This window comes from Plecotus auritus (genome assembly GCF_963455305.1).
Source record: "Plecotus auritus genome assembly, chromosome: 6".
NCBI lineage: Eukaryota > Metazoa > Chordata > Mammalia > Chiroptera > Vespertilionidae > Plecotus > Plecotus auritus.
Window position 1 is genome coordinate 142,884,898 of NC_137773.1, and position 26,363 is coordinate 142,911,260.

The following is a 26,363-nucleotide window of genomic DNA, read 5'->3' on the forward strand; positions in this document are numbered from 1 at the left end:
AAATGCCCTTGACTGGAATCAAACCTGGGACCTCTCATTCCACAGGCCGACGCTCTATCCACTGAGCCAAACGGGTTAGGGCTGAAGTATATTTTTTTATATGAAGTTAGGTTAAATATCTTCTTATAATGCTTTATTTGTTTTGTGTTAAGGGGCCATTTAAAAAGGACAGTTTGGTATTTGGATTTTCCTAGTGACCTTTTTCGTAGTCTTTTATCCCTAGTGCTTTATATACAGGATGAGGCAGAAGCAGGTTTACAGTTGTACTTGAAACAGTTTATTTTTGTATTATTTATTAGTTATTGTTTTATTTTCCATATGAACAACTGTAAATCTACTTTTGCTCCACCCTGTATATACATGGATTAATTTCTATTAGTCATTCTCATATTACATTCCTGTTTCTTTTCCATGGGAGTCTTCACATGTAATGGTGTGAGCCAATTCTAGTTGTTCATATTCAAGAGGTTTTATCCAGTAAGTCCTTCCATGTGTTCAAAAGAAACTGGGATAACCAAAGCCTTTCCCCAATTCTGCAGTTTTATATGGTCTGTTCCATGTGCATTGTTACAAATCTTTGAAAAGTTGTGTGATAAATGAAAGTTTCCCCACATTCCTTACATTCATAGGGTTTCTCTCCAATATGGGTTATTTCATGTGTTTGCAAGGAGCTGGGATCTCTGTAGGCTTTACCACTTTTTTTATATTCACAGTGAGATTCTTTTATGTTTTTGAAGATCACTGGGATACCTAAATGCTTCATTACATTTTTTACTTACATGTTTTCTCTCCACTGTGATTCATATGTTGGAAAACTTTGATAATATCTGAAGCCTTTCCCACATTCTTTACATTCTTAAGGTTTTCTCTCCAGTATAAATTATTTTATGTGTTTTTAAGTAACTGTGTTCTCTGTAGGTTTTACCACATTGTTTACATTCATACGGTTTCTCTCCAGTGTGAGTTTTTTCATGTGATTGGAAACCTAGATGAGAACTGAAAGTTTTACCACACTGCTTACATTCATACAGTTTCTCACCTGTGACTAACTTTTGGTTTGTTGGTAAGACTGCAGTGTATGTAGGCTTTACCACATTGTTGACATTCATAAGTTTCTCTGCAGTGTGAGTTTCTTTTTAAAAAAATATATTTTATTGTTTTTTTACAGAGAGGAAGGGAGAGGGATAGAGAGCCAGGAACATTGATGAGAGAGAAACATCAATCAGCTGCCTCCTGCACACCCCCCATCGAGGATGCGCCCGCAACCAAGGTACATGCCCTTGACCGGAATCAAACCCGGGACCCCTGAGTCCGCAGGCCGATGCTCTATCCACTGAGCCAAACTGGCCAGGGCTGCAGTGTGAGTTTCACGTATTCGAAGAGAACTGGAAAAAAGGGAATGCAGATTAGTGCAGCCACTATGGAAAACAGTATGGAATTTACTCAAAAAATTAAAAATGAAACTGCCATTTGACCCAGTGATCCCACTTCTAGGAATATATTCTAAGAAGTCTGAAACATTAATCAGAAAGAATATATGCACCCCTATGTTCATAGCAGCATTGTCTACAATAGCTAAGATCTGGAAACAGCCCAAGTGCCCATCAGTTGAGTGGCTAAAACTGGTGTGGTACATTTACAAAATGGAATACTATGCAGCTGTAAAACAAGAAGGATTTCTTACCCTTTGCGACAGCATGGATGGACCTGGGGAGTATTATGCTGAATGAAATAAGCCAGTCAGATAAAGACAAATATTGCATGATCTCACTTATAAGTGGAATCTAATGAACATAATAAACTGACGAACAAAATAGGTCCAGAGATATAGAAGCATAGAACAGACTGCGGAATTTCAGAGAGAAGGTGGGTGGGAAGAGATCAATTAAGGAGTCAGTGGGGGGAGAAGGAAGACTTATGTCATACTTTCAACAAAAGATTTAATTTAAAAATTTTAAAATTGGTACAGAGACATGGAGTCATGGAACAGACTGATATATCTCGGGGTTGGGGGAGATGGGAAGAGATTAACCAAAGAACTCATATACATATATGCATAACCAATGGACACAGACAATAGTGTGGTGAAGGTCTGGGGTGGTAGGGGCTAGGAGGAGGGGAATAAAGCAAGGGGGGGGGGAGTTAGGAGACATCTATAATTCGGTCACCAATAAAATAAAATTTAAAGAAAAAGGAAACTGACTCTCCAACCCTCCCATATCCCTCAACTAAGTGGTCTTGCTCTGGACCAGCAACCCTATGTAACAATGCTATTTTTAGGACCATCTGTGGCTTGGCACTCTCACCATTGAAACCATTTCAATCTGCTCGTCAATGGTCAACCCTTCCCCTATTCAAAGTACTTTCATGGAAGCACTGTTATGTCTAAGGGAGATGCCAAATAAAGGGTAAGCACAGGCCATATGCTCAAAACCATTTAAGTCCAATCTAGTCCAATAACAAAATAAGCATTAAGTACCTCTTTGCCCTGCAAATTGTTATATGCCCCCAGGGATACACAGATTTGTAGGGGATTAGATGAGTGAGATTATTTACATTATAAAAATACTGATTGTTAAAAAGAGAGAACTGAGAAACTGAAGGCTTGACTACATTTTTTACGTTTATAGAGTTTCTTTCCTAAGAGTCACTTTAGGTGTTTGAAAACTTGCATGTTATCTAGAGGGTTTTCCACATAGTTTACATTGATAGAGATTCTCTCAAGGGTGGGTGCTTCCATGTATTGAAGTGAAGTTGAAGAAATAATGGTTTTCCCACATGCCTTACATTTACAGGTTTTTCTCTCCATTGTGATTTCTTCCATGTTTTTCAAAACACGAGAGATAACTGAAGGCCCTCTCACATATGTTGAATTTATATGGCTTCTCTCCATAATTCTGACACTCATGGCTTGTATCCAGTTTGACATCTGATGTGCATATTATGAGATGAATGATGCATAAAGACTTTTGCAGAGGGGAGTAAAAAATGGCAGTGGAATAGACAGATGTGTCCCGAGCCTTGTCCCGGAGCAGATAGAACAGCTGAGGGTCGCATGGGGAGTGTTTGTTGGTGAGTTGAGGGACAGCTATATTCCAGGAGACGGTGGGGGACTGCTGGACGGGGCTCCTCTGACCGGGCAGCCCCCACTGCTGCTGGGTTTCCTCCCAGAGCGACCTGCTCGGACGCGGAGACTGCGCCATCTTAAAGGGGAAAGTGGATGTTATCGGAAGCCGGAAAATCTACAACTGCGGCACCCACGGAACAGCTGCAAACCCCAGAGCACCGGTCCCCAATTGGCGCAAACACGCAGATTCAGAGGAGCTCTACACTCCACCACGGAAAGGTCAGATTTCACCTGGGATAAGGAGAGAGAGAACTACATAACCAGACACACCCGGAGAAGAGAGACCATGGGGAGACTAAGAAACAGCTGGCATATGAAAGAAAAGCAGGCATCACCTAGAAAAGGAAGTAAACGAAATGGAGGCAAACAACCTTCCAGAGAAAGAATTCAGAGAAATGGTCATAAGGTGGCCGAAAAGAATGGAAGACAAATTCGACAATATGAGTAAGAACCAAGAGGAAATGAAGAAGAACCAAGAAGAAATGAAAAATGACATCGCTGCTGTAAAGAACTCAATAGAAAGCATCAAGAGTAGACTAGAAGCAGAGGACTACGTCAGTGAGCTAGAAGACAAGGTAGGAAAAAATACCCAAGTAGAGCAGCTTCTAGAAAAAAAAATTAAAAAGCAGGAGGAGAGCCTAAGGGAACTTTGGGACAACACAAAACTAAACAACATCCGCATAAGAGGGGTTCCAGAAGGAGAGGAAACTGAGCAAGGAATAGAAAACCTGTTTGAAGAAATAATGACAGAAAACTTCCCTGATATAGGGAAGAAAAAACCCACACAAATCCAAGAAGCTCACAGAGTCCCAAGCAAAATAAATCCCAAAAGACCGACGCCAAGGCACATTATAATGAAATTGGCAAACACCAACGACAAAGTAAGAATCTTAAAAGCGGCCAGAGAGAGACAGAAAGTTACCTACAAAGGAACCCCCATCAGACTATCGACTGATTTCTCAACAGAAACTCATCAAGTCAGAAGGGAATGGAATGAAATATACAAAGTCATGCAAAGGAAGGGTCTGAATCCCAGAATACTGTACCCAGCAAGGCTATCAATATTGAAGGTGAAATCAGGAGCTTCACAGATAAAAAAGGACTAAGGGAATTTATTACCACCAAACCAGCAATGCAAGAAATGCTAAAGCAGGGGTCCTCAAACTACGGCCCTCGGGCCACATGCGGCCCACCGAGGACATTTATCCGGCCCGCCGGGTGCCGCAGCCTGTCCTGCTTAGCAGTCGACTCGTCCTGGGTCCGCAGTGCACATAGGAATTAGTTCATAGTTGTTTTGTTTTTTTAACTATAGTCCGGCCCTCCAACTGTCTGAGGGACAGTGAACTGGCCCCCTGTTTAAAAAGTTTGAGGACCCCTGTGCTAAAGGGTCTGCTGTAAAAAAAGAAATAGGAAGCAAAGAAGGAAAACGGGTAAAGAATAAAAATGGCGACAAATAAGCACCTATCAATAACTTTCAATGTAAATGGATTAAATGCCCCAATCAAAAGACATAGGGTAAAGGATTGGATAAGAAAACATGACCCATATATCTGCTGTTCTACAAGAAACCCAGCTCAGAAAAAAAGACGCACACAGACTGAGGGTGAAGGGATGGAAAAAGGTATTTCACGCGAATGGAAATGAAAAATAAAGCTGGGGTAGCAATACTTATATCTGACAAATTAGATCTCAAAGTGAAGGACATAACGAGATAAGGAAGGCCACTTCATAATACTAAAGGGAGCAATGCAACAAGAAGAAATAACTCTGGTAAACATATACACACCCAATACAGGAGCACCCAAATACATAAAAAAACTCCTGGAGGATATCAAGGGAGAGATTGACAGCAATACAATCATAGTAGGAGACTTTAATACCTCACTATCACCATTGGACAAATCCTCTAAACAAAACATCAGCAAAGAAACATCAATCCTAAATGACTCACTAGACCAGATGGAATTAATTGATATCTTCAGACATTTCACCCCAAAGCCACAGAATATACATTCTTCTCAAGTGCACATGGGTCATTTTCAAAGATAGACCATATGTTGGGTCATAGGCAAAGTCTCTTCAAATTCAAGAAGATAGAAATCTTATCAAGCATCTTCTCAGATCACAGTGGCATAAAACTGGAAATCAATTACAATAAAAACAGTCCAAAAAAATCAAACACATGGAGACTAAACAGCATGCTATTAAACAATGACTGGGTGCCCTAACTGGTTTGGCTCAGTGGATAGAGCGTCGGCCTGCGGACTGGAGGGTCCCGGGTTCGATTCCGGTCAAGGGCATGTACCTTGGTTGCGGGCACATCCCCACTGGGGAGTGTGCAGGAGGCAGCTGATGGATGTTTCTCTCTCATCGATGTTTCTAACTCTCTATCCCTCTCCCTTCCTCTCTGTAAAAAATCAATAAAATATATTAAAAAAAAATACAATGACTGGGTTACCAGAGAGATCAAAGAAGAAATAAAAAACATCATGGCAACAAATGACAATGAAAAGACAATAATCCAAAATCTATGGGACACAGTGAAAGCAGTCTTGAGAGGGAAGTTCATAGCTCTACAAGCCTACTGCCAAAAAACAAGAAACAGTGGTAATAAATTACTTAACCCTACAACTCAAAGAGTTAGAAAGAGAGCAACAAGAAAAGCCGATTGTAAGCAGAAGGAAAGAAATAATAAAGATCAGAGCGGAGATAAATGACATTGAGACTAAAAAAACAATAAAAAGATCAACAAAACGAAGAGCTGGTTATTTGAAAGGATAAACAAGATTGATGATCTTCTAGCCAGGCTCACCAAGAAGCAAAGAGAGAGGACCCAAATAAAATCAGAAATGAAAGAGGAGAAATAATAACAGACCCCACCGAAATACAAAGGATTGTTTAAAAATACTATGAGCAACTCTATTCCAACAAACTGGACAACGTGGAGGAAATGGACATATTCCTAGAAAAATATAACCTTTCAAAACTCAATCAGGAAGAATCTAAACATCTCAATAGGCCAATAACTATGGAAGAAATTGAAGCAGTCATCAAAAAGCTTCCAGCAAACAAAAGTCCAGGGCCAGGTGGCTTCACAGGGGAATTTTACCAAACATTCAAGGAAGAACTAAAACCTATCCTCAGACTATTCCAAAAAATTTAAGAGGAAGGAACACTTCCAAGCTCATTCTATGAAGCCAGCATCACCCTAATACCAAAACCAGATAAAGACAACACAATGAAAGAGAATTACAGACTAATATCCCTCATGAACATAGATGCCAAAATCCTCAACAAAATTCTAGCAAATCGGATCCAGCAGTATATCAGAAAGATCATACACCATGACCAAGTAGGATTTATCCCAGGAATGCAAGGATGGTACAATATCCGCAAATCAATAAACGTGATACATCACATAAACAAATTGAGAGAAAAATCACATAGTCATATCAATTGATGCAGAAAAAGCACTTGACAAAATCCAACACCCTTTCTTGATAAAAACTCTCAACAAGGTAGGAATAGAAGGATCATACCTCAACATAATAAAAGCCATATATGCTAAACCCACAGCTAACATCATACTCAATGGGCAAAAACTAAAACCATTTCCCCTAAGAACAGCAACAAGACAGGGATGCCCACTCTCACCACTCCTGTTCGACATAGTACTGGAAGTATTAGCCATCGCAGTTAGACAAGAAGAAGAAATAAAAGGCATCCAAATTGGAAAAGAAGTAAAGCTGTCCTTATTGCAGATGACGTGATATTGTACATAAAAAAAACAAGACTCCATCAAAAAACTAATAGACTTAATAAATGAATTCGGCAGTGTAGCAGGATACAAAATTAACGCCAAGAAATCTATGGCATTTCTATACACCTATAGTGAACTTGCAGAAAGAGAGACTACCATCTTTGGTACATTTACCATCGCACCAAAAAAATTAAGATACCTAGGAATAAACTTAACTAAGGAGGTAAAAGACTTATACGCAGAAAACTACAGGACACTGAAAAAAGAGGTAGAGAAAGACGTAAACAGATGGAAGAACATACCATGTTCATGGATTGGGAAAATGAACATCATTAAAATGTCCATACTACCCAAAGCAATCTATAGATTCAATGCACTTCCCATTAAAATACCAATGGCATATTTCACAGACCTAGAAAGAACTCTCCAAAAAAATCATCTGTAATAAAAAAAAAAAAGACCCCAAATAGCCACAGCAATCCTGAGAAAGAAGAACAAAGTAGGTGGGATCTCAATACCAGATTTCAAGAACTAGACCACCAACTTACACCATACACTAAAATTTACTCAAAATGGATACAGGACTTAAACATAAGACGGGAAACCATAAAAATACTAGAGGAATCCACAGTCAGAAATCTCAGACATATGCCGAAGCAATTTCTAAACCGATACCGCTCCTAGGGCAATGGAAGCTAAAGAGAAAAATAAACAAATGGGACTACATCAAAATAAAAAGCTTTTGCACAGCAAAAGCAACCAACAAAACAACAAGAAAGCCCACTGTATGGGAGAATATATTTGCAAATGTTATCACTGATAAAGGTTTAATCTCCAACATCTACAGGGAACTTATACAACTTAATAAAAGGAAGATAAATGATCCAATAAAAAAAATGAGCAATGGACCTAAATTGAATCTTTTCAAAACAAGACAGAAGGAAGGCCAAGGGACATATGAAAACATTCTCAAAGTCACTAATCATCAGAGAGATGCAAATCAAAATGACAATGCGGTACCATCTCACACCTGTCAGAATGGCAACCATCAACAAATCAACAAATGACAAGTGCTGGTGAGGATATGGAGAAAAAGGAACCCTTGTGCACTGCTGGTGGGAATGCAGACTGGTGTAGCCACTGGAGAACAGTATGAAGTTTCCTCAAAAAACTGAAAATGGAACTCCCATTTGACCCAGTAATCCCACTTCTAGGAATATATCCCAAGAAACTAGAAACACAAATCAGAAAGGATATATGCCCCCCTATGTTAATAGCAGAACAATTCACCATAGCTAAGATTTGGAAACGGCCTAAATGCCCATCAGCAGATGAGTGGATTAGAAAACTATGGTACATCTACACAATGGAATACTACACTGCTATAAAAAAGAAGGAATTCTTATCATTTGCAGCAGCATGGATTGACCTGGAGAACATTATGTTAAGTGAAATAAGCCAGGCAGTTTAAGAAAAATACCACACGATCTCACTCATTTATGGAAAATAAAGAACATTATAACCTGACAAATAAAAAGATAGTCTGGAACAGACTGTCAAATTACAGCGGGAAGGCTGGGGAGTGTTGGGGAGGGAGGGAAATAGATCAACCAAAGGACTTGTATGCACACCAATGGACACAAGACACGGGGTGGGGGGATGAAGGCATGCGACGGGGTAGGGGAGGCTGGGGGAAGGTCAATGGGGAAAAAATATATATATATGTACTAACATATGTAATATTTTAAACAATAAAAAAAAAAAAGACTTTTGCACACACACTATATTCCCATGGTTTTACTCCAGAAGTCTTCTTGCTCAGGTCAAAATTTGGAATAAGGCTGAAGTTTCTTTACATTGACACAGATTTACCTTTTCCCCCCTTTTTTTCCTGAAGGTTTCTCTCATCATATCTCTATAGAGTTCTTCTGTGAAGGATATAGTAAAGCCCACTCCTCCGGAGTGAAATTCACAACCACATCCTCAAAGGCCATTGAGTCCACTTCTAGGTTTCCTGGGTCTCCCTGAGTCCTTCCTATACGTATCACAGCAGGAAGGAAGCTGTCACAGCCATCAAGGCCATCAAGGGCATGCAGCAAGCATTCTCCCAGCATGACTTGTTAAAAAGACTTTTCTGCCCTGCCTGGTTTGGTTCAGTGGATAGAGTGTCGGCCTGCGGACTGAAGGGTCCCAGGTTCGATTCCAGTCAAGGTTACATGCCTGGGTTGTGGGCTCGATCCCCAGTGCGGGGAGTGCAGGATGCAGCCGATCGATGATTCTCTCTCATCATTGATGTTTCTGTCTCTCCCTCTCCCTCTCTGAAATCAATAAAAATACATTTAAAAAAAAAGACTTTTCTTCCCCCCCTCTCCCCACCTCTATCAGGAGTCAATCATGTACATGTGATTCTGATTGATTCTGATTACCGGCTCTTCAAAAAGCCTCCATCACCTTCCTTGAACTCTACTGGGCAAAATTGCTATGCTTTACTTGGGGTTCCCCTCCCTGCACCAAGGTCCAGAATATGCCTCTAGGCAGTAAGCCACACTGAACATGGGCTCACCTGCCCTGTGTGTGTCCCTTCTCTCAAGGACCATTATTATGTTGCCTTTTGTCCATGTCTGAAAGCAGCTCTTTGATGTATTTCTCTTTGTTTTATACTAGAGGCCTGGTGCACAAAATTCATGCACGGGGGGTGGCGCCCCTCAGCCCAGCCTGCACCCTCTCCAATCTGTGACCCCTGGGATCAGGCCTAAACAGGCAGTCGGACATCCCTCTCACAATCCAGGACTGCTAGCTCCCAACTGCTTGCCTGCCTGCCTTCCTGATTGCCCCTAACCGCTTCTGCCTGCCAGCCTGATCACCCCCTAACCACTCCCCTGCCAGCCTGATTGATGCCTAACTGCTCCCCTGCCATCCTGTTTGCCTCTAACTGCCTTCCCCTGCAGGCCTGGTCACCCCTAACTGCCCTCCCCTGCAGTCCTGGTCACCCCTAACTGCCCTCCCCTGCCAGCCTGGTCTCCCCCAACTGCTCTCCCCTGCAGGCCTGGGCCCCCCCCCCCCCAACTGCACTTCCCTGCAGACCCAGTCACCCCCAACTTCCCTCCTCTGCTGGCCGGGTCACCCCTAACTGCCCTCCCCAGCAGGCTTGATCGCCCCCAACTGCCCTCCCCTGCTGGCCTGATTCCTCCCAACTGCCCTCCCCTGCTGGCCATCTTGTGGTGGCCATCTTGTGTCCACATGGGGGCAGCCATCTTGTGTGTTGGAGTGATGGTCAATCTGCATATTACTCTTTTATTAGATAGGATAGAGGCCTGGTGCACGGGTGAGGGCCAGCTGGTTTGCCCTGAAGGGTGTCCCTGATCAGGGTGGGGGTTCCCTTGGGGTGTGGGGCGGCCTGGGCGAGGGGCCTGTGGTCGTTTGCAGGCCGGCCATGCCCCCCGGTGACCCAAGCAGAGGCCCTGGTATCTGGGATTTATTTATCTTCTACAATTGAAACTTTGTAGCCTGGAGTGGAGCCAAGCCTTCTGCTCGCTCCAAGGTGGCAGCCATTTCTGTTGGGATTTATGTATCTTCTATAATTGAAACTTTGTAGCCTTAAGCAGAGGCCAAAGCAGGCCAGGGCTGCAGAAGCTTGGCTTCCTCCATTGCCGGGGCAACCCTAGCCTCCTGCTCTCTCCAGCTCCATGGCTGCCACCATTTGTTGGGATTTATTTATCTTCTATAATTGAAACTTTGTAGCATTGAGTGAGGCCTGGGCTGGCAAGGGTCGGCAGAAAGCTTGGCTTCATCTCCGGGGAAACCCAAGCCTCCCTCCTGCTTTCTGTGGCTGCAGCCATCTTGGTTAGTTTTATTTGCATATTCCCTCCTGATTGGCTGGTGGGTGTAGCGGAGGTACGGTTAATTTACATATTACTCTTTTATTAGATAGGACTAGAAGCCCAGTGCACGAAAATTAGTGCACTCAGGGGTGGGGGAGTCCCTCAGCCTGGCCTGCGCCCTCTTGCAGTCCAGGAACCCTCAGGGTATGTTCGACTGTGGCTTAGGCCCATGGGAAGTGGGCCTAAGCCATCAGTTGGACATCTTTAGCGCTGCCACGGAGGTGGGAGAGGCTCCTGCTGCTGCCACTGCACTCACCAACCGTCAGCCCAGCTTGTGTCTGAGTGGCGCTCTCCCTGTAGGAGCGCACTGACCACCACAGGGCAGCTCCAGCCCCGCCCTCCATCGCCCCTCCGCAGCCGGCCGGTCACCACCGCCTCCCTGATCGCCATTCCCTCCCTCTGCCTGCTGGCACCCACCTTGGCTCGCCTGGCGCCACCCACTCGTAGGCCCCTCCCCCCCCACCAACCAGTCATATGTTTTCCTTTGGATCCTTCAGCATATTGAGCATATTTATAACAGCTGTTTATAAAAAATCTTTGTCCGCTGTTTTCATCATCTGTCATTCTTATTACTGACTAATTTTTCTCCTAGTTTTGGGTTGCATTTTTGCCTGCTTTTTGGCATGTCAGTTTTTGATTGGATGCCAAATATTTGTGTTTTTGAGCCTTTGGGTTTTGTCTTCTTTCAAAGAGTATTAATGTGTGTTTTGGCTGACTAAGTTATTTTCTATTTAGGGTATACCTAAAATACTCTCTACTTTAGGACTTATTTACCCTTAATACTTGGTGTGCTCCTCCGGGGTCTCTCTACTGTTTGCTCTGAGTATTCAATCACATTTCTCTACTCTGGCTGGACAGAATACGAATGCCTCCCAGTTATTCCTTCAGGGCCTGAATTAGACATCACAGTGGAACATTCTCATATATATATATATATATATATATATATATATATATATATATATATATATATACACTAAAGGCCCAGTGCACAAAATTTGGGCATGGGTAGGGTCCCTTGGCCTGGCCAACAATCAGGGCTGATCTGTGGGGCGACTGGCGGGGTGATCAGGGGGCCTTCCGCTGGCACCTGCTTTGGCTGGGCTGGGTCCTGTGGGCTGGGGGCAGCTCTTGCATTGAACATCTGTCCCCTGGTGGTTAGTGCACGTCATAGCAACCGGTCGTTCCACCGGTTGTTTGGTCAATTTGCATATTAGGCTTTTATTATGTAGGATAGGATACATATATCTTTTGATGCTCACCACAACCCAATAAAGTGGGTAGTATGACTTTCATTTTGTAGATAAAGATAGTGAGGCCCTGGGAAGCTGATTTTGTGACTTACTCATAGGTGATAGGCTGGATCTTAGGCCCAGGTCTCTTTGACTCCATTATAACCATACCCTGTAAGCTCCATGAGAAAGAAGGAGCCGTATTTCCTCAATTATGAGGTGCACATTTTACACATGTAACTCAAATCAAGAGGATATATCTTAAAATAGAAAATTATGGGGTCATTTTTCTTCCAGAAAAGAAAAATTATGGGGTCATTTTTTTTCCTTGAATTACTTGTGGTACATCTAAAAATCATTATGTCTTAGAATTAAGGAAATATATCTCCAGTGCCAAATACAGCCTTGATAATATAATATGTACACAATAGATATTTGTATGCTAGGTTACAAAATATGGTGATTTTATACAGCAAAGTATGCTTCTAAAAGTTTTATGCCTCTGCTTGTCTCTTCAGGTATTTTATGCATGGTGTGTGTCGGGAAGGAAACCAATGCCTGTTCTCACATGACTTGGCAAACAGCAAGCCATCCACCATCTGCAAGTACTATCAGAAGGGCTACTGTGCCTATGGAACTCGTTGCAGGCAAGAATCCCGCCACTGCCCCAATTGTTACAGAGTTAAATATTATCTAGGATTCGGATCCTTCATTTGGAACATGGATCTTGAGGGGAAATTTCAAATTTAAAAAGAATATGACAACATTACAAAAAGTATGGCAAATAATTTTGAGACCTCAATTTCAGTACCCAAAACTTAAATTTTTCAGAATCACTTTTCAGGCCTTATTTTTATGTCTCTAGTTACAAAATTGCACTCATGGTATATATAAAATTTTATATCTTGCTTTTTTCCCCCCTACTTAACATGTCATAAGCATTTTCCTATGCTGCTATTTTATAATGTTAACAGACCATCATTTTATTAACTGTGACTCCATTAGAAATTTAAATGGCTTCCAATTTTTTTTTTTTTGCTATGAACAGTTATGTGCATAGAGTTTTCTTTTTACCACTGACATATTTAGGCAACTTTGTAACTTCTAAAACAAGGAAATATTCCAAAAATCTGTTCCTGTCCTTTCCTAATGAAGAGCTGCTCTGTTTTTTCCCGGGTTGCAAAGCTCCCTTGATTCCTTCCTCTGGCTGCCTATGGAATAATGGAAGTTGGCCCACCTTGCCCTACTCCTGCCAGTGGTGCCCCAGAGAGCAGCTAGGAAGGCTGGTCTCCAGCTGTTACACTGGCCATTATTAACATTGTGGGGACTCCTGCCCATAGGAACACTGGATTGGGTGTCAGGAAATTTCAGTTCAACATCTGTCTGGAATTTTCAGGGTTTCTTTTTGTGTTCTGAGGCAGTATGTCTGCCCCACTCATGTCCTACAAAGACACTTAAGAGAATTTTCTACTCACTGAATTTCCAGGCATTTTTTAAAATTGATAAGCCTTTTATCAGTTAAAATATGGGGAGAGATTGTTTCATTCTCCACCTCTGCAAATGGAGCAGAAGGAAGGACATTCTACGTCTGGGCAGTGTGGGAGACATGTGCTTGTAGTGTGTCCATAATGCATCTGCTGTGTGTTTTGTTTAGATATGATCACACAAGGCCCTCTGCTGCAGCTGGTGGTGCCGTGGGCTCCATGCCCCACAGTGTGCCCTCCCCGGGCTTCCACAGTCCTCACCCTCCTTCCGACCTCACTGCACCTATTGTGAAAACTAACTTACATGAGCCTGGGAAACGTGAGAAAAGAACATTGGTACTTAGAGACCGAAGTGAGTGAGCAGAATCCTTTTATTGTCTCTTTTTGAAAAGCAGTCTTGTCTTGTTTTTCATATTCCTTTCTGGTCTTCTCTTGACAAGAGGGTTGCTAACCTAATACCCCTCCAACTTGTCTGAATGCAGAGTCACCAGATCTGTCCAGCTTCATTTGGCTGCAGAGTATTCGATGGTGCATTTGGCCTTGTGCCCAAGGCTGAGCTGAACCCTAAGTTTGGCCTGGCAAAATATAAACAGTGACTTTTTTGTCAGCTTGAAACTACCATCTGCATATGTTGTTGCCCAGTTCTGAGGAACACCAAACTGTTCATTACGTATTTTGATAAAGAGCATGTATCACTGTTTTACCCCTAGGTCAGTACATAGTCTTAGTTTTTATGGTGAGCCAGTGTTTGCCATTTTAGGTTGCACTTTTGGTAATAAGAATAGCATGTTGGGGCTTGGGGAGTGGTCTGTACCCTGGAACAGGATTTGGGCAGAAAGAAAGCTAAAAATCATAAAAATTGTTTTTGTTGGCTGGTCCTCATCTGGTGAAGAAATTTCTAGATATTGGAATGTGTGATTTTAAGATAGGCAGATTCCATCCTAAGCAAACAAGTAAGTGGTCCAGTTAAATATGTCCCCTCTAAAAAGGCAAGAGTGTGTCTAATGGGAAGGGAAGGGCTCCAGGTGTGAGAAGAGGAGGCCATAGGACAAATTTCACATTGACCCCAGGACTCACTCCAAGTTTTCATTAATTCTAATTCACTTTAAAATGATATGTAACTTTACTGGTATAAAGGAAAACACTATTCTATTGACCACATTCTAATTTCCCTTTGACACACACACACACACATTGATATATATATATGTGTATTAACTGGTCCAAATGTTGACATTTCTATACTTGCTATTTTTAAATAGCAACTTTAGTGTTCTTTTGTATAAATATATCATGGTCTGTTTGTGCTATTTCCTTGTGTTGCTAACTATGCTTTTAAGTTAATGTCACTATGAACATTTTATGCTGTTCCTTTTATTTTTCCCTCTTGGCCTGTTTTTTTCCTATATGTTCCAAGAGTGAAATTCCCAAGGTCAGAGTTGCTTAATCTGTCAGGTTTTGACTAGCTGCTTACCAGAATGGTTGGGCCAGTTTTCATTTATGTGTGTGCTGTGTGTTTTGTATTAAGATCTCTCTGGCATGGATGAAGAAAAGGCTTGCCCAAGTGTGGTGAGTAATCCAGGAGGCAGTGACGCCCAGAGTAGCCCAGAGATGAAGCCGAATTCCTACCTTGATGCAATACGGAGTGGCCTTGATTACTTAGAAGCCAGCAGCTCCTACAGCAGCAAGGAGCAGCTTTGCCCCTATGCAGCCGCCGGGGAGTGCCGCTTTGGGGATGCTTGTGTCTACCTGCATGGGGAAATGTGTGAAATCTGTAGGCTACAAGTCCTGCATCCCTTCGACCCAGAGCAAAGGAAAGCTCATGAGAAGGTAAAGTTATAAGACTTTGTATGAACTCATTTTAAGAAATTTGAAATGCACTATGTGACAAAATTGTTGGTATTTCTGCAAGCATCTGACTGCTAATAATACCTGTATTGTGTACCTGGCATATTTACACCCTATTTTGAAGTCCTTTTCTATTGTCATTTGACAATTCTTGATTATTTAGAATAAAGGGGAAAGGAGAGATGTCAGAAGCATAAAGCTATGCAAAGTTCAGAAAATAAATCCAGCCTCAGGAGCCTAGTGTGTGTGTGTCTGTCACACACATAACACACACACACCCTTCCTCCCTAGGTTTACATAGCATTGTGGCTACAATCTAGCCAGGCTGAATTCTGGAGAATTTGAGGAGCCCAAAGCACAGAATTTGAGGAGCCAAGTGTTGGAAGGGGCCTTTCAGGTCATTAGGTGCCAGTGTAGGAAGCACTGCCTCACAGTGGGCCCTGTGCTTGGTTCAGGGGTCTGAAGATGGGTGAGAGAGAGGGGAGGAGCCCACAGCTGTGGTGTTGAACCCCTGAGGAGGAGCTCCCTGAATGTGGAGGTTGTGTCCGCCACTCTCCATTGTCTTCCCAGAGGTGTTCAGATGAGTGCAGAATTAGAGCTTCACCCAGGTGTGCTGAGGTCTTTGTGCTGTTCACGTTGACTTATCTCACATCTGTGTCCACTGTGAGCACCGAAGGGAAGAGCCTAGGTCTTTGTACTCTTCTCAGACTGTAGTGCCTGATACATAGTACTGTACGTCACCTGCTTACTGAATAAATGAATTCATTAAATAATTTATTCTCTTGAGAAGTAGTGCTGCTTACCTCTGACTCTGTACTGCCAGCCTGATGTTTCAAGTTAAGGATTATTTGGCGTTTTTGGTATCGGTGTGGTTCAGAGTGGGGAAGGCTGCCCAGAGGAGCAAGGAGACCAGGATCCCAGTTCTTGTGAACTCTGTGATCCCACACTGGTGCTCTAACCTTTGGGACATCCATGGTCTCAGCTCTAAATTGGAAGTGACCGTATCATGCTAGGAAAGCAAGGGGCTTGGCCAGTGAGTGTCGTGTCCTGAATCCAGGGATTGCTGTACCCTGCATAAAGCAGCCACAGTCTGTGTTCCTTCCTGGTCTTGATTGTGGCAGTGTGGCTGTCCCCCGGCTCTCCCCGCTACTCAGCAGCCCAGAACCTAAGGTTTCCCTCCTCTTTCTCTACTTCAGATCTGCATGTCAACATTTGAACACGAGATGGAAAAGGCCTTCGCCTTCCAGGCAAGTCAGGACAAAGTGTGCAGTATCTGCATGGAAGTGATCCTTGAGAAGGCGTCTGCCTCTGAGAGGAGATTTGGGATTCTCTCCAACTGCAATCACACGTACTGCTTGTCCTGCATCCGACAGTGGAGGTGTGCCAAGCAGTTCGAGAACCCAATCATTAAGTAAGTACAGCAAGGAGTCTTAGCTGTAGAAGAAGGGGGAGAGGGGTGTTTGATCTGGAATCTTCTTCCATCTAAAGGCGTTTCAATGGAGAGTATAAATTGTGAGTGCTGGCCCCGGGTATGTGAACTTGGGCACATCACTATCCTTCCTGAGCCCAAGTGCCTTTTCCTTTGATATGTGGTAACAATTCCCACCAAGCTTCAGGGCATTGGAGGGACACGCAGCAGGGATCATCTGTTGAGGTTAATGGCAATGCCTGTTTGAGCTCAGGACCAACAGTTATGGGGGCTGCCCTTTGGCCAATTGCCTATTGTCTTTTTAAGCTTCATTTTTTCCATCTGTAAAATAGGGTTATTTGATGATTAAGTGGAATAATGCATGTACAACATTCACATGTCTGACAAACGTGATGTGTTCCATGAAGCCAAAATTGAGATATAATTGACATATAACAACACAGGATTCTTACATTCTATAGTGGGACAAGGTGGGGCCGGGGGAGAGCTAACTCATTGGGAAGTCACTGCATGCTGTGGACTGTTTTAGAAATTCTTCACACATTAACTTATACTTCTCTCAGAGACCCTACAATCTTCCTCATTTTACAGATGAGCAAACAGGTATGAGCTCAAATAACTTGCCTAAAGTTAGACATTTGTGTGGTAAAATAACAGCTTTATTGAGACAAAAGTATACAACCTAGTGTTTTTTACAGTATATTCACAGAGTTTGTACAACCATTGATTACTACAATCTAGCTTTAGAATATTTTATTATCTCAAAAAGAAACCTCTATTTGTAGTCATTGCCCATCCCCTCCCTACTTCCAGGCCCTGGCAACCACTAATTTACTTTCTGTCCTGTGGAACTATCCTAGACATTTCAAATAAATGGAGTCTTCTAGTATTTAGCCTTTTTGTGTCTGGCTAACTCTTATACTTAGCATGGTGTTTTTAGAGTTCAACCATGTTATAGCATGTACCAGTGCTTCATTCCTTTTTATGGCCAAAGATCTCATTGTATGGATATTGGGTTGTTTCCATCTTCTGATTATTGTGAGTGGTGCTGCTATGAATATTCACATACAAGTTTTTTTATGGAAAACATGTTTTCATTTTTCTTGCATAGATACCTATGAGTAGTTGGGTCATATGGCAACTATAGTTAACATTTTCAGAAACTGCCAGACTATTTTCCAAAGTGGCTGACGCATTTTACATTCCACTAGCAATGTATGAGAACTCCAATTTCTCCACATACTCATTAATACTTGTTATTGTCTTTATTTCTGATTTTAGCTATTCTAGTAAGTGTGAAGTAATATTTTATTGTGGCTTTGATTTACATTCCCCTGATAACTAATGATATTGTGCATCTTTTTCTGTGCTTTCTCAGCATTTCTCCAAAATGCTTACTCATATCCTTTGCCCATTTTAAAATTGGTCTTTTTATTGTTGAGAAAAACATGTTTCTAATAATAAATATGTTGGTTAGGAAACATCTGGAATGGTCATGCATTTGAGCAAGGGGTTTAGGGTGTAGTGTGCACAGGATTTGTAACTTAATCTGTTCCATACTAAACTGATTCTTATTTCAGGTCTTGTCCAGAATGCCGAGTGATATCAGAGTTTGTAATTCCAAGTGTGTATTGGGTAGAAGATCAGAATAAAAAGAACGAGTTGATTGAAGCTTTCAAACAAGGAATGGGGTAAGTGCTTTGAGTTTGGGCATGATCCTAATGCCTGCCTTGGTTCTTTTTTTTTTTTTTTTTTTAATTTTATTGATATTTTACAGAGAGAGGAAGGGAGAGGGATAGAGAGCTAGAAACATCGATGAGAGAGAAACATCGATCAGCTGCCTCCTGCACACCTCCCACTGGGGATGTGCCCGCAACCAAGGTACATGCCATTGACCGGAATCGAACCCGGGACCCTTCGGTCCGCAGGCCGACGCTCTATCCACTGAGCCAAACCGGTTTCGGCACTGCCTTGGTTCTTGTTTCGGTCTTTGCCCTTGCCTGCAGAGCCTTCCCTTTCCCCCTGAGAATGTGGTCTTGGGAGCCTGAAGCCACTCACAATCTCTTCCTTCTCTCCGGCATCATGCTGGGCTTTGCAGATACAGAGATGAGCAAAGCCATGATGCACTGGACTTGTTTCTAAGCTGAGGTTGACTTTTTATTTATGATTATGTCACCCGAGCATATTTTTTTCCATTGATTTTTATGGAGTTGAAGGGAAGGAGTAAAGTGGTGGGGAGGGGGGTGAAACATTGATGTGAGACACAGTGATTGGCTGCCTCCCACATGCATGCAACTGGGGCTGGAGAACAAACCTGCAATCCAGGTACATGCCCTTGACCAGAAATCGAACCCACAACCCTTCACAGGCTGATGCTCTGACCACTAAGCCATGCCTGCCAGAGCAGATGTCTCTTCTAACTGGTGTGAGGTGATATCTTATTGTGATTTTGATTTATATTTCGCTGATCAGCAATATGCAAGCATCTTTTCATGGACCTGTTGGCCATTTGTATGTCTTCTTTGGGAAAATGTCTATTTAGCTCCTCTGCCCATTTTTATTTATTTTCCCCCCAAGTTAATATGACTTTAGTTGCAGTTTCAAAAAAGTACAGTGTTACATGTTGACTCTAAAATCTTTATTTCACTCATGATATCCTCATGAAGTCAGATATAACTATGTTTGTTAGATATTTATTTTCACTTGTATATTCTGATCTAACTTCATTAATAAATGAAATGGTTTCATTAAAAAAATAAAGTACATAGGACATTGCTTTTCTCTCCCCAAGAGCGAAGCACTTATAAAAATTATCTTTCTTTAAAAAGTCATAATTAGACTAGTACTTTATTATTTTTTTTTTAAATATATTTTATTGATATTTTACAGAGAGGAAGGGAGAGGGATAGAGAGCTAGAAACATCGATGAGAGAGAAACATCGATCAGCTGCCTCCTGCACACCTCCCACTGGGGATGTGCCCGCAACCAATGTACGTGCCCTTGACCGGAATCGAACCCGGGACCCTTGAGTCCACAGGCCGACGCTCTATCCACTGAGCCAAACCGGTTTTGGCTAGACTAGTACTTTAAGTAGTAACGAGAATATTTTGTCTTTATTGTTGAAAGTATTACAGCCTGGCTGGCATGGCTCAGTGGTTGAGCATCTACCTATGAACCAGGAGATCACGGTTCAATTCCTGGTCAGGGTACATGCTTGGGTTGCGGGCTCGATACCCAGTGTGGGGTATGAAGGAGGCAGCCAATCAATGGTTCTCTCTCATTATTGATGTTCCTATCTCTTTTTCAAAAAATACTTTTTTTTTTTTCTTCTCATTTTAGAAAGGGAAACATCAATGAGAGAGAACCACTGATTGACTGGTCCTCCTTGATCCCCTCCATCCCGGTCCTATACACCCCCCTCCACCCTCAGGCCTTCACCACACTATATTGTCTGTATCCATGGGTTATGCATATATGCATGTAATTTCTTTGGTTAATCTCATCTCGGCTCCTCTCCCCCTTTCTGCCCATTTTTAAATGGATTGTTCTTGTTGCTGCTGAATTATATTTGTTCTTTATATATTCTGGATATAACCCTCAGCAGATAGGATTTATAAATATTTTGTCCCATTCAGTAGGTTGCCTTTTCATTTTGTTGATGGTTTCCTTTGCTGTGCAGAAGCTTTTAGTTTGAGGCAACCCCAATTGTTTATTTTTTGCTTTTGTTGCCTTTGCTTTTGGTGTCAAATCCAAAAAGATTACTGGCAAGACCAATGTTTAAGAGCTTATTACCCCCTGTAGTTTCTGGTAAGTCAGTGGTAATTCAGATTGTATTATTTCTCTGGGATTTCTTTCAATATTTTTCCCTGGGTTTCAGCAGTTATATATTTTACGTAGGAGTGGTTTTCTTCATATTATGCTGCTTGTTGTTCTCTGAATCTAAGTTTTTGTCATTCACCAAATTTAGAAACGTCCGGTCACCAAATATTTTCTCTACCTTCTTTTTTTGTTTCTGGTTTCTTCTAGTTATCTTTTGGTTCTTCAGGCCAGGACTGGATTTTTCCATGGCAGTTTTAGCCACCCTTCATAGACACACCCAATTGTGGCCTGCTCTTGGCTAAAAGCTATTTTTTCTATGAAGATAACTCACCTCTTTGCCCTTCCTTCTTCTTAGTGTCTAATCCAGCCATGGGCAAACTACGGCCCGCGGGCCGGATCCGGCCCGTTCGACTGTTCTATCCGGCCTGCGGAGCCGAAAGAGTGGAGGGTTCTCTTGCTCTCCCCTCCGCTCCTTTACTTTGAATTTATATTAGTTCACACAAACACTCCATCCATGCTTTTGTTCCGGCCCTCCCGTCCAGTTTAAGAACCCATTGTGGCCCTCGAGTCAAAAAGTTTGCCCACCCTTGTCAGGGCCAGGTCTAGAAGCTTACTAAAAGCAAAACTATGTTACCTATAGGTTCCTTTTTTAAAAAATATATATTTTTTATTGATTTCAGAGAGGAAGGGAGAGGGAGAGAGAGAAACATTGATGAGAGAGAATCATGGATTGGCTGCCTCCTGCAAGCCCCCTAGTGGGGATCGAGCTTGGGACCCAAGCATGTGCCCTTGACTGAAATCGAACCAAGGACCCTTTGGTCCGCAGGCTGACAGTCTATCCACTGACCCAAACCAGCCAGGGCTATAGGTTCCTTTTTAAATTGTACATTGATTACAAAAGGCTTGGTTTTTTCCTCATGTGATATCATGTGTCCACCAGAGGGCAGGAGTGGCAAGGCAGAGGGTAGGAAGAAGGTCTGCTGGAATTGTCCAGAAATTCTCGTTATTGTTTGGATCTTTCCTGGCCTCAGTTTCCATTGATGACGGTGTTTTTATTCATTCCACAAACATTTACCGAGTACCCACGACATATCAGGCACCTTCAAGATAACACCAATGGGGGCTATGGAATAGATTAGTAAATATAATTTCATGGGAAATTGCAAAAGGGCAATTATGATACAGGTTTTCTGGTGATAAATTCTTCATGAGGCCCAAGCCATATGTTGCAAGAGGATGCACCTGGATCCATCTGGGTAGGAGTGTCAGAGATACCTGAAGTATGAATAGCTTCTCCATGTGTGTTAGAAGGTTGGGGGTGGGTGCACAGAATGACATGGGTGCAGGATGGTACACATTTTGTGTCTGGGGAGCAGTGGAAGTGATCACTGAGGTTGAAAGGGGTATGTAGAAGGATTTGGGAGGACCTACTACCACAGGGATAATAGGGGACAGACTAGAGTCAAGTCTAAGGGGGGAAAAACAGGTGACCTACTATTTGGAGATGCTCCTCTGTGGTAGAGGTTGGAACCTGGTGGGAGAGGAGGCCAATTAAGAAATTGACTGACAGGCGGGTACTAGAGAATGGCACCTCTAAACTGACAGGACAGGTCTATTGGGAGTGCTCTGTAAGCAGAAGTAATAGTTGAATGTGAGTGCTGAGAACAAAGGGAGTGAGAGTGATCTGGAGGCTTTTGTCCTTGGTGACCAGAAAAGGCTGGAGAGAAAGAAAAGCAGTTATTTTGGGAGTAGGAACTAGAGAATAGTTTTGAACTAGATGTGTTTATTAAAGACTGTGTCCAACCGACTCTGCTAAGAACACACTGCTTGAGCAGTCATTTCAAGATCTCAGAACCTCGGGGGCAGGGGGACCATGGAAGGTGTCTGGTTCACACACCTCTGCTTGAATGGACTCCCCTGCCGCCTATCCTGGGATCAGACCTGGTGGGAGTAGTGCCCAGGCAATCAAGGTAGTTCCCTCCCCTCTGAACAGGTATTAGGGTCTAAGGGCCCTTCACCACTGGTCTTTCACTAAGAAACACTGGAGTCAGGGAGCCCCCCTTCTTTGTCATCTGCCACCATTACATACTCCTGCTGCCCCCTGGCAGCAGCCCACACTTTCTGCGGTGATCTGGCTTTATTCTGCAACTTCCCTTCCTCAGCACCCCCAGATAGCCCTCTGGGTTATTGGGCTCTCTTCCTCTTCTTTAACTTGGGATCATTTGTGAGAATTTCATTTGAGCAATAAGAAATGGGAATTCTCTGATTGTTCTTAACCCATTGTGGACCAGTAGTTTTATTGCTAGCTTTACCCAGTGGCCAGTTTCTATTGAACGAGTACAAAAAAACGTTTCACATAAATGCACGCTTTAAAATTAAATACCCATTGCATTTTGAAATTATTTATTACATGTTCTTGCTTAATATCCTTTAAAAGAATTCTCATGATCTGTCCGCAATGTTTTAACATAGGGGTCTGTGGCAAAGATAGGAAAAAAATTAACTTTTGATACCTGTATGTTGTAGACCTGTGTTTTATGCATTTTAAAAAACACTTCTGAGAGGGGTTCTGTAGCACATAGTTAAGAACCCCTGCTTGAGAGGATGGGGACCAAGGAAAACTGGGGTGAGACCTGTAACTTTTTTCCTCCTCTGTGACTCGTATCATTGCTGGTCCCGAGGATGGAAAGTTCCCTGGGTGGATCTCCTGTTGAGGACTTGGAACTGAGGCAGGTAGCCCAGCTTCAGCACCTTGGAGCCCATGACAGTTGCCTTTTTGGAGCACTGCTCAAAACAGTGGGGGTACCCATGCAGGTCAAGTTCTGTATGAGGGCGTATGTCACAATGGCAATACCAGTATTATCCAACTTGGAAAACAGCATCCCAACCTCTCTGAACTTCAGCTTTCCTCCCTGTAACATGAGGTTGACCCAATCCTAGCATTGTAGGCCTAGATTCTCCCACCATCTTGGATTTTTTTGTTTTTCAGAAAAAAAGCGTGTAAGTACTTTGATCAAGGCAAGGGGACCTGCCCATTTGGAAGCAAATGTCTTTACCGCCACGCTTACCCTGATGGGCGGCTAGCAGAGCCTGAGAAACCTCGGAAACAGCTCAGTTCTGAAGGCACCGTGAGGGTAAGGACTTTGCCATCTCTAGTCAGGCACTTCTAGATACTGTTCCTGAGTTTTTCTCTAATAGTTAGGGCAACCAAAAATAGACAAAAGAAAAATAAGCTACTCAGCCTCCATATTGTCATTTTTGGTAACCAGGCATATTTGGCTATTTTTGCAGTTCTTCAATTCAGTGCGCCTCTGGGATTTCATCGAGAACCGAGAAAGCCAGCATGTCCCCAACACTGAAGATGTTGACATGACAGAGCTTGGGGACCTCTTCATGCACCTGTCTGGAGTGGAGTCGTCAGAACCCTGAAGATAGATGGTTGTCCCTGCATCTTGGGCTCCGCCAGCAGAGCCTTTCCCAAGTAGGGTGTGCAGAGCTTCCTTTACTGCAGCCCCAGGTAGTGTGTTGCTTGGATTTGAGTGGGTTTGTATTTAACCTGGGCTCTCATCCATTCTCATTATTACAGCCATGAGAAGAGTGAAGGATGTAAAATTAACCTAACAAGTATATGGAATCACTACTTTAATAGCTGATATCTTAGTTACACCTCAAGCTCCTCGGGGGGTGGGGGGACGGGGGACTAGCTAAACAGCCAGACTGAATTTTGATTGATTGCTTTTAAAACAAACTTGGCTATCCTTCATGAGCTTTAGCTCCCTAGAAACTACAGTCAACTTGCAGTTGCCCCTAAAGCAGATTTCTTTTTCTTACCAAAGGATTCTTCATCCCTAAAAATGATTCCTTAAAGTGAATTTCCATAGTACTTAGTGTGTGGTCAAAACCTGATCTATACAGGGCTTTTCCAGAAACAAAAAATGGGCACTGCACGCCTTAGTGCCCCAAATCAGAGCAGGAGTCTCACTGCTATATAGTCAGTAAGCAAACTATAAACCTTCTTCCTTGTAAGGGGGGCTCTTGAATTAGCAGGAAGTGTGAGGTGGTAGATCAGGAGTACAGCCCCTCATTTCTGGTTAGTGTTGTGGCCACGATTGGAGGAAACCTTACACATGTGCCTCCAGGGAAACATGTCCCTAGCGCTCCCCTGTGGGCTTGGTACACACGTGCTCTTGTATGTGCCTCCTGCCCAACCTATCTAGTCTTACCTGTAAAAAAAACTGGTCCAGCCCCATCAGTGGTCCTAAGCATGTCTTTTTATCATCAGTTGTGATTTTAATTGAAGGAGCATAATCTTGTGAATCAGAACAAACTCACTCTAAGCCTGAATTTACCTATTTTTATAAACAGTTATAGATATCAAATATTTTGTAAAATGCATTAAAGTGTGGGTAGAAAAAAAAAGGTCTATTCTTACCTGAGTTTAGAGTGCTTTATGCATAATTTTTATAGTTAACTCTTTAGTGAAGGGTGACAACACAGGCAAAGGCTGAATTAAATTCATTCCTAGCAGAGGCTCTGGGCCCATTTCGTGCTTCTCGAGTCCTGTTCCAGAAGGGATGAACAAATGGAGAGTTCAAGCTGTGAGCTTAACATTACTCTAAAAGGAAGAAACAGCCAGTAAGCCTACATTTAATTTATTTTATTAAAATAACAATTGAGGAACCATCAGATAACTGTATTTTGTCAGGCGCAATAAAAACAAAATTAAAACCCAAATCATCAAGAAAACCTGTATTTCCTGGCTTCCTTGCATACACATGACGACTGTTGAGAGACAAGGCTGGCCAATGGCCCCACCCCATAGGGGCAGCTCCTGGAAGACAAAATTCAGCATGATGGAAGACTGCTCCCTGAGAGAGCGGAGACTTGGAAGGGGTAGGCCGGGCACCTCTTCTGGAAAACCATCCCAATGCACTGGAGACCTCCATGAAAAAGGAAGGGTCCCCAAACTCAAGTTCCATAGTACCAAAGCAGACGCCTTTAGGCGGCCATGGTCTCAACAGTCCTGGGCTGTTGGGTGCATTATGTGCAAAACTACCTGTTTGGCGCCACACCACTCACCACTATCTCTGAAGAAAGTCCTTCCTGTGATAAGCATTCCTCATAGGAGCTGATATTCAAAATCCACATGTCACCCCCATGATGGCTGGTTTGCCTACCTTCATTTTCCCTCCAAGTGCTTTTTCTTGCCCTAAAAGTACTTGTCTAGCCCATGGCTGGGGTCCCAGATCATATATTGCCATCAGCAGCCACTGGTGAATCTGGAGAAGGCTCAGCTCATGAGCATGGAGGATGCAGGTAGGGAGCAGGAGAAACCAGCATTGTAAATGGCTTCCTTCTCCCAGGACCAGAAAGGGTAGAAAAGAAGGCAACATGAAGTAAGGCCCTGTGAGTAGTCTAAAAGGTCCTTAGCAGCAGCTTCTCTGAAAACAAGCTCTCCGCTCCCATAGAAAGGGAGCAGAAAGATGGTGCCTGCTGACTTCCCTTCCTCCCCTGGTGGCCTGAGTACAGGTGCAAAGTCAGCTAGAAGACAGGCAGTCTAGGGGACGTGGTCAGTGTGCAGGCATTGATGTCCTCGGTGTGGGCTGCCCGATGCAGGGATGGCTCAGAAGCGCTCCTGTTGATTTTCGGTAGAGAGTGTTGGAGTAGCTCAATGGATGACAGGATCTAAAACAGCCACAAAACGGTCTCATTATGTGGGCCTTGGCATTTCCACAGCAGCAGCAGCTTTCAATTAGGGACCCAAAGACGCAAGCTGTTCTCC

General features: G+C 43.0%; 2 protein-coding genes across 9 annotated transcripts in view; one reads left to right on the forward strand and one right to left on the reverse strand.

Annotated features, from left to right (window-relative positions):
• The window catches only part of MKRN2 (makorin ring finger protein 2), a 47,995-nt gene that overhangs the window by 15,943 nt on the left and 5,689 nt on the right, over nt 1-26,363 (forward strand). The window contains exons 1-9 of one of the 6 annotated variants that reach the window (XR_013960964.1): nt 1,169-1,270; nt 12,519-12,647; nt 13,655-13,836; nt 15,013-15,314; nt 16,529-16,743; nt 18,342-18,452; nt 23,571-23,715; nt 23,873-24,098; nt 25,107-25,320. Coding sequence is in view for 2 of the 6 variants with exons in the window: in XM_080675594.1 (XP_080531720.1) it covers nt 1,254-1,270; nt 12,519-12,647; nt 13,655-13,836; nt 15,013-15,314; nt 16,529-16,743; nt 18,342-18,452; nt 23,571-23,715; nt 23,873-24,010 (1,239 nt within the window). In the remaining 4 variants the exon portion in view is untranslated. Of the gene's footprint in view, nt 1-1,168; nt 1,271-12,518; nt 12,648-13,654; nt 13,837-15,012; nt 15,315-16,528; nt 16,744-18,341; nt 18,453-23,570; nt 23,716-23,872; nt 25,321-26,363 lie in introns of those variants that run through there. The other 5 variants (XR_013960962.1, XR_013960963.1, XM_080675594.1 and 2 more) reach the window with 5 other exon arrangements.
• Nucleotides 25,219-26,363, reverse strand: part of RAF1 (Raf-1 proto-oncogene, serine/threonine kinase) — a 64,672-nt gene continuing 63,527 nt past the window's right edge. For all 3 annotated transcript variants that reach the window (XM_080675583.1, XM_080675582.1, XM_080675584.1), the window contains one exon: nt 25,219-26,266. In XM_080675583.1, the coding sequence (XP_080531709.1) occupies nt 26,123-26,266 (144 nt within the window). In that variant the 3' untranslated portion in view covers nt 25,219-26,122. The remainder of the gene's footprint in view (nt 26,267-26,363) is intronic.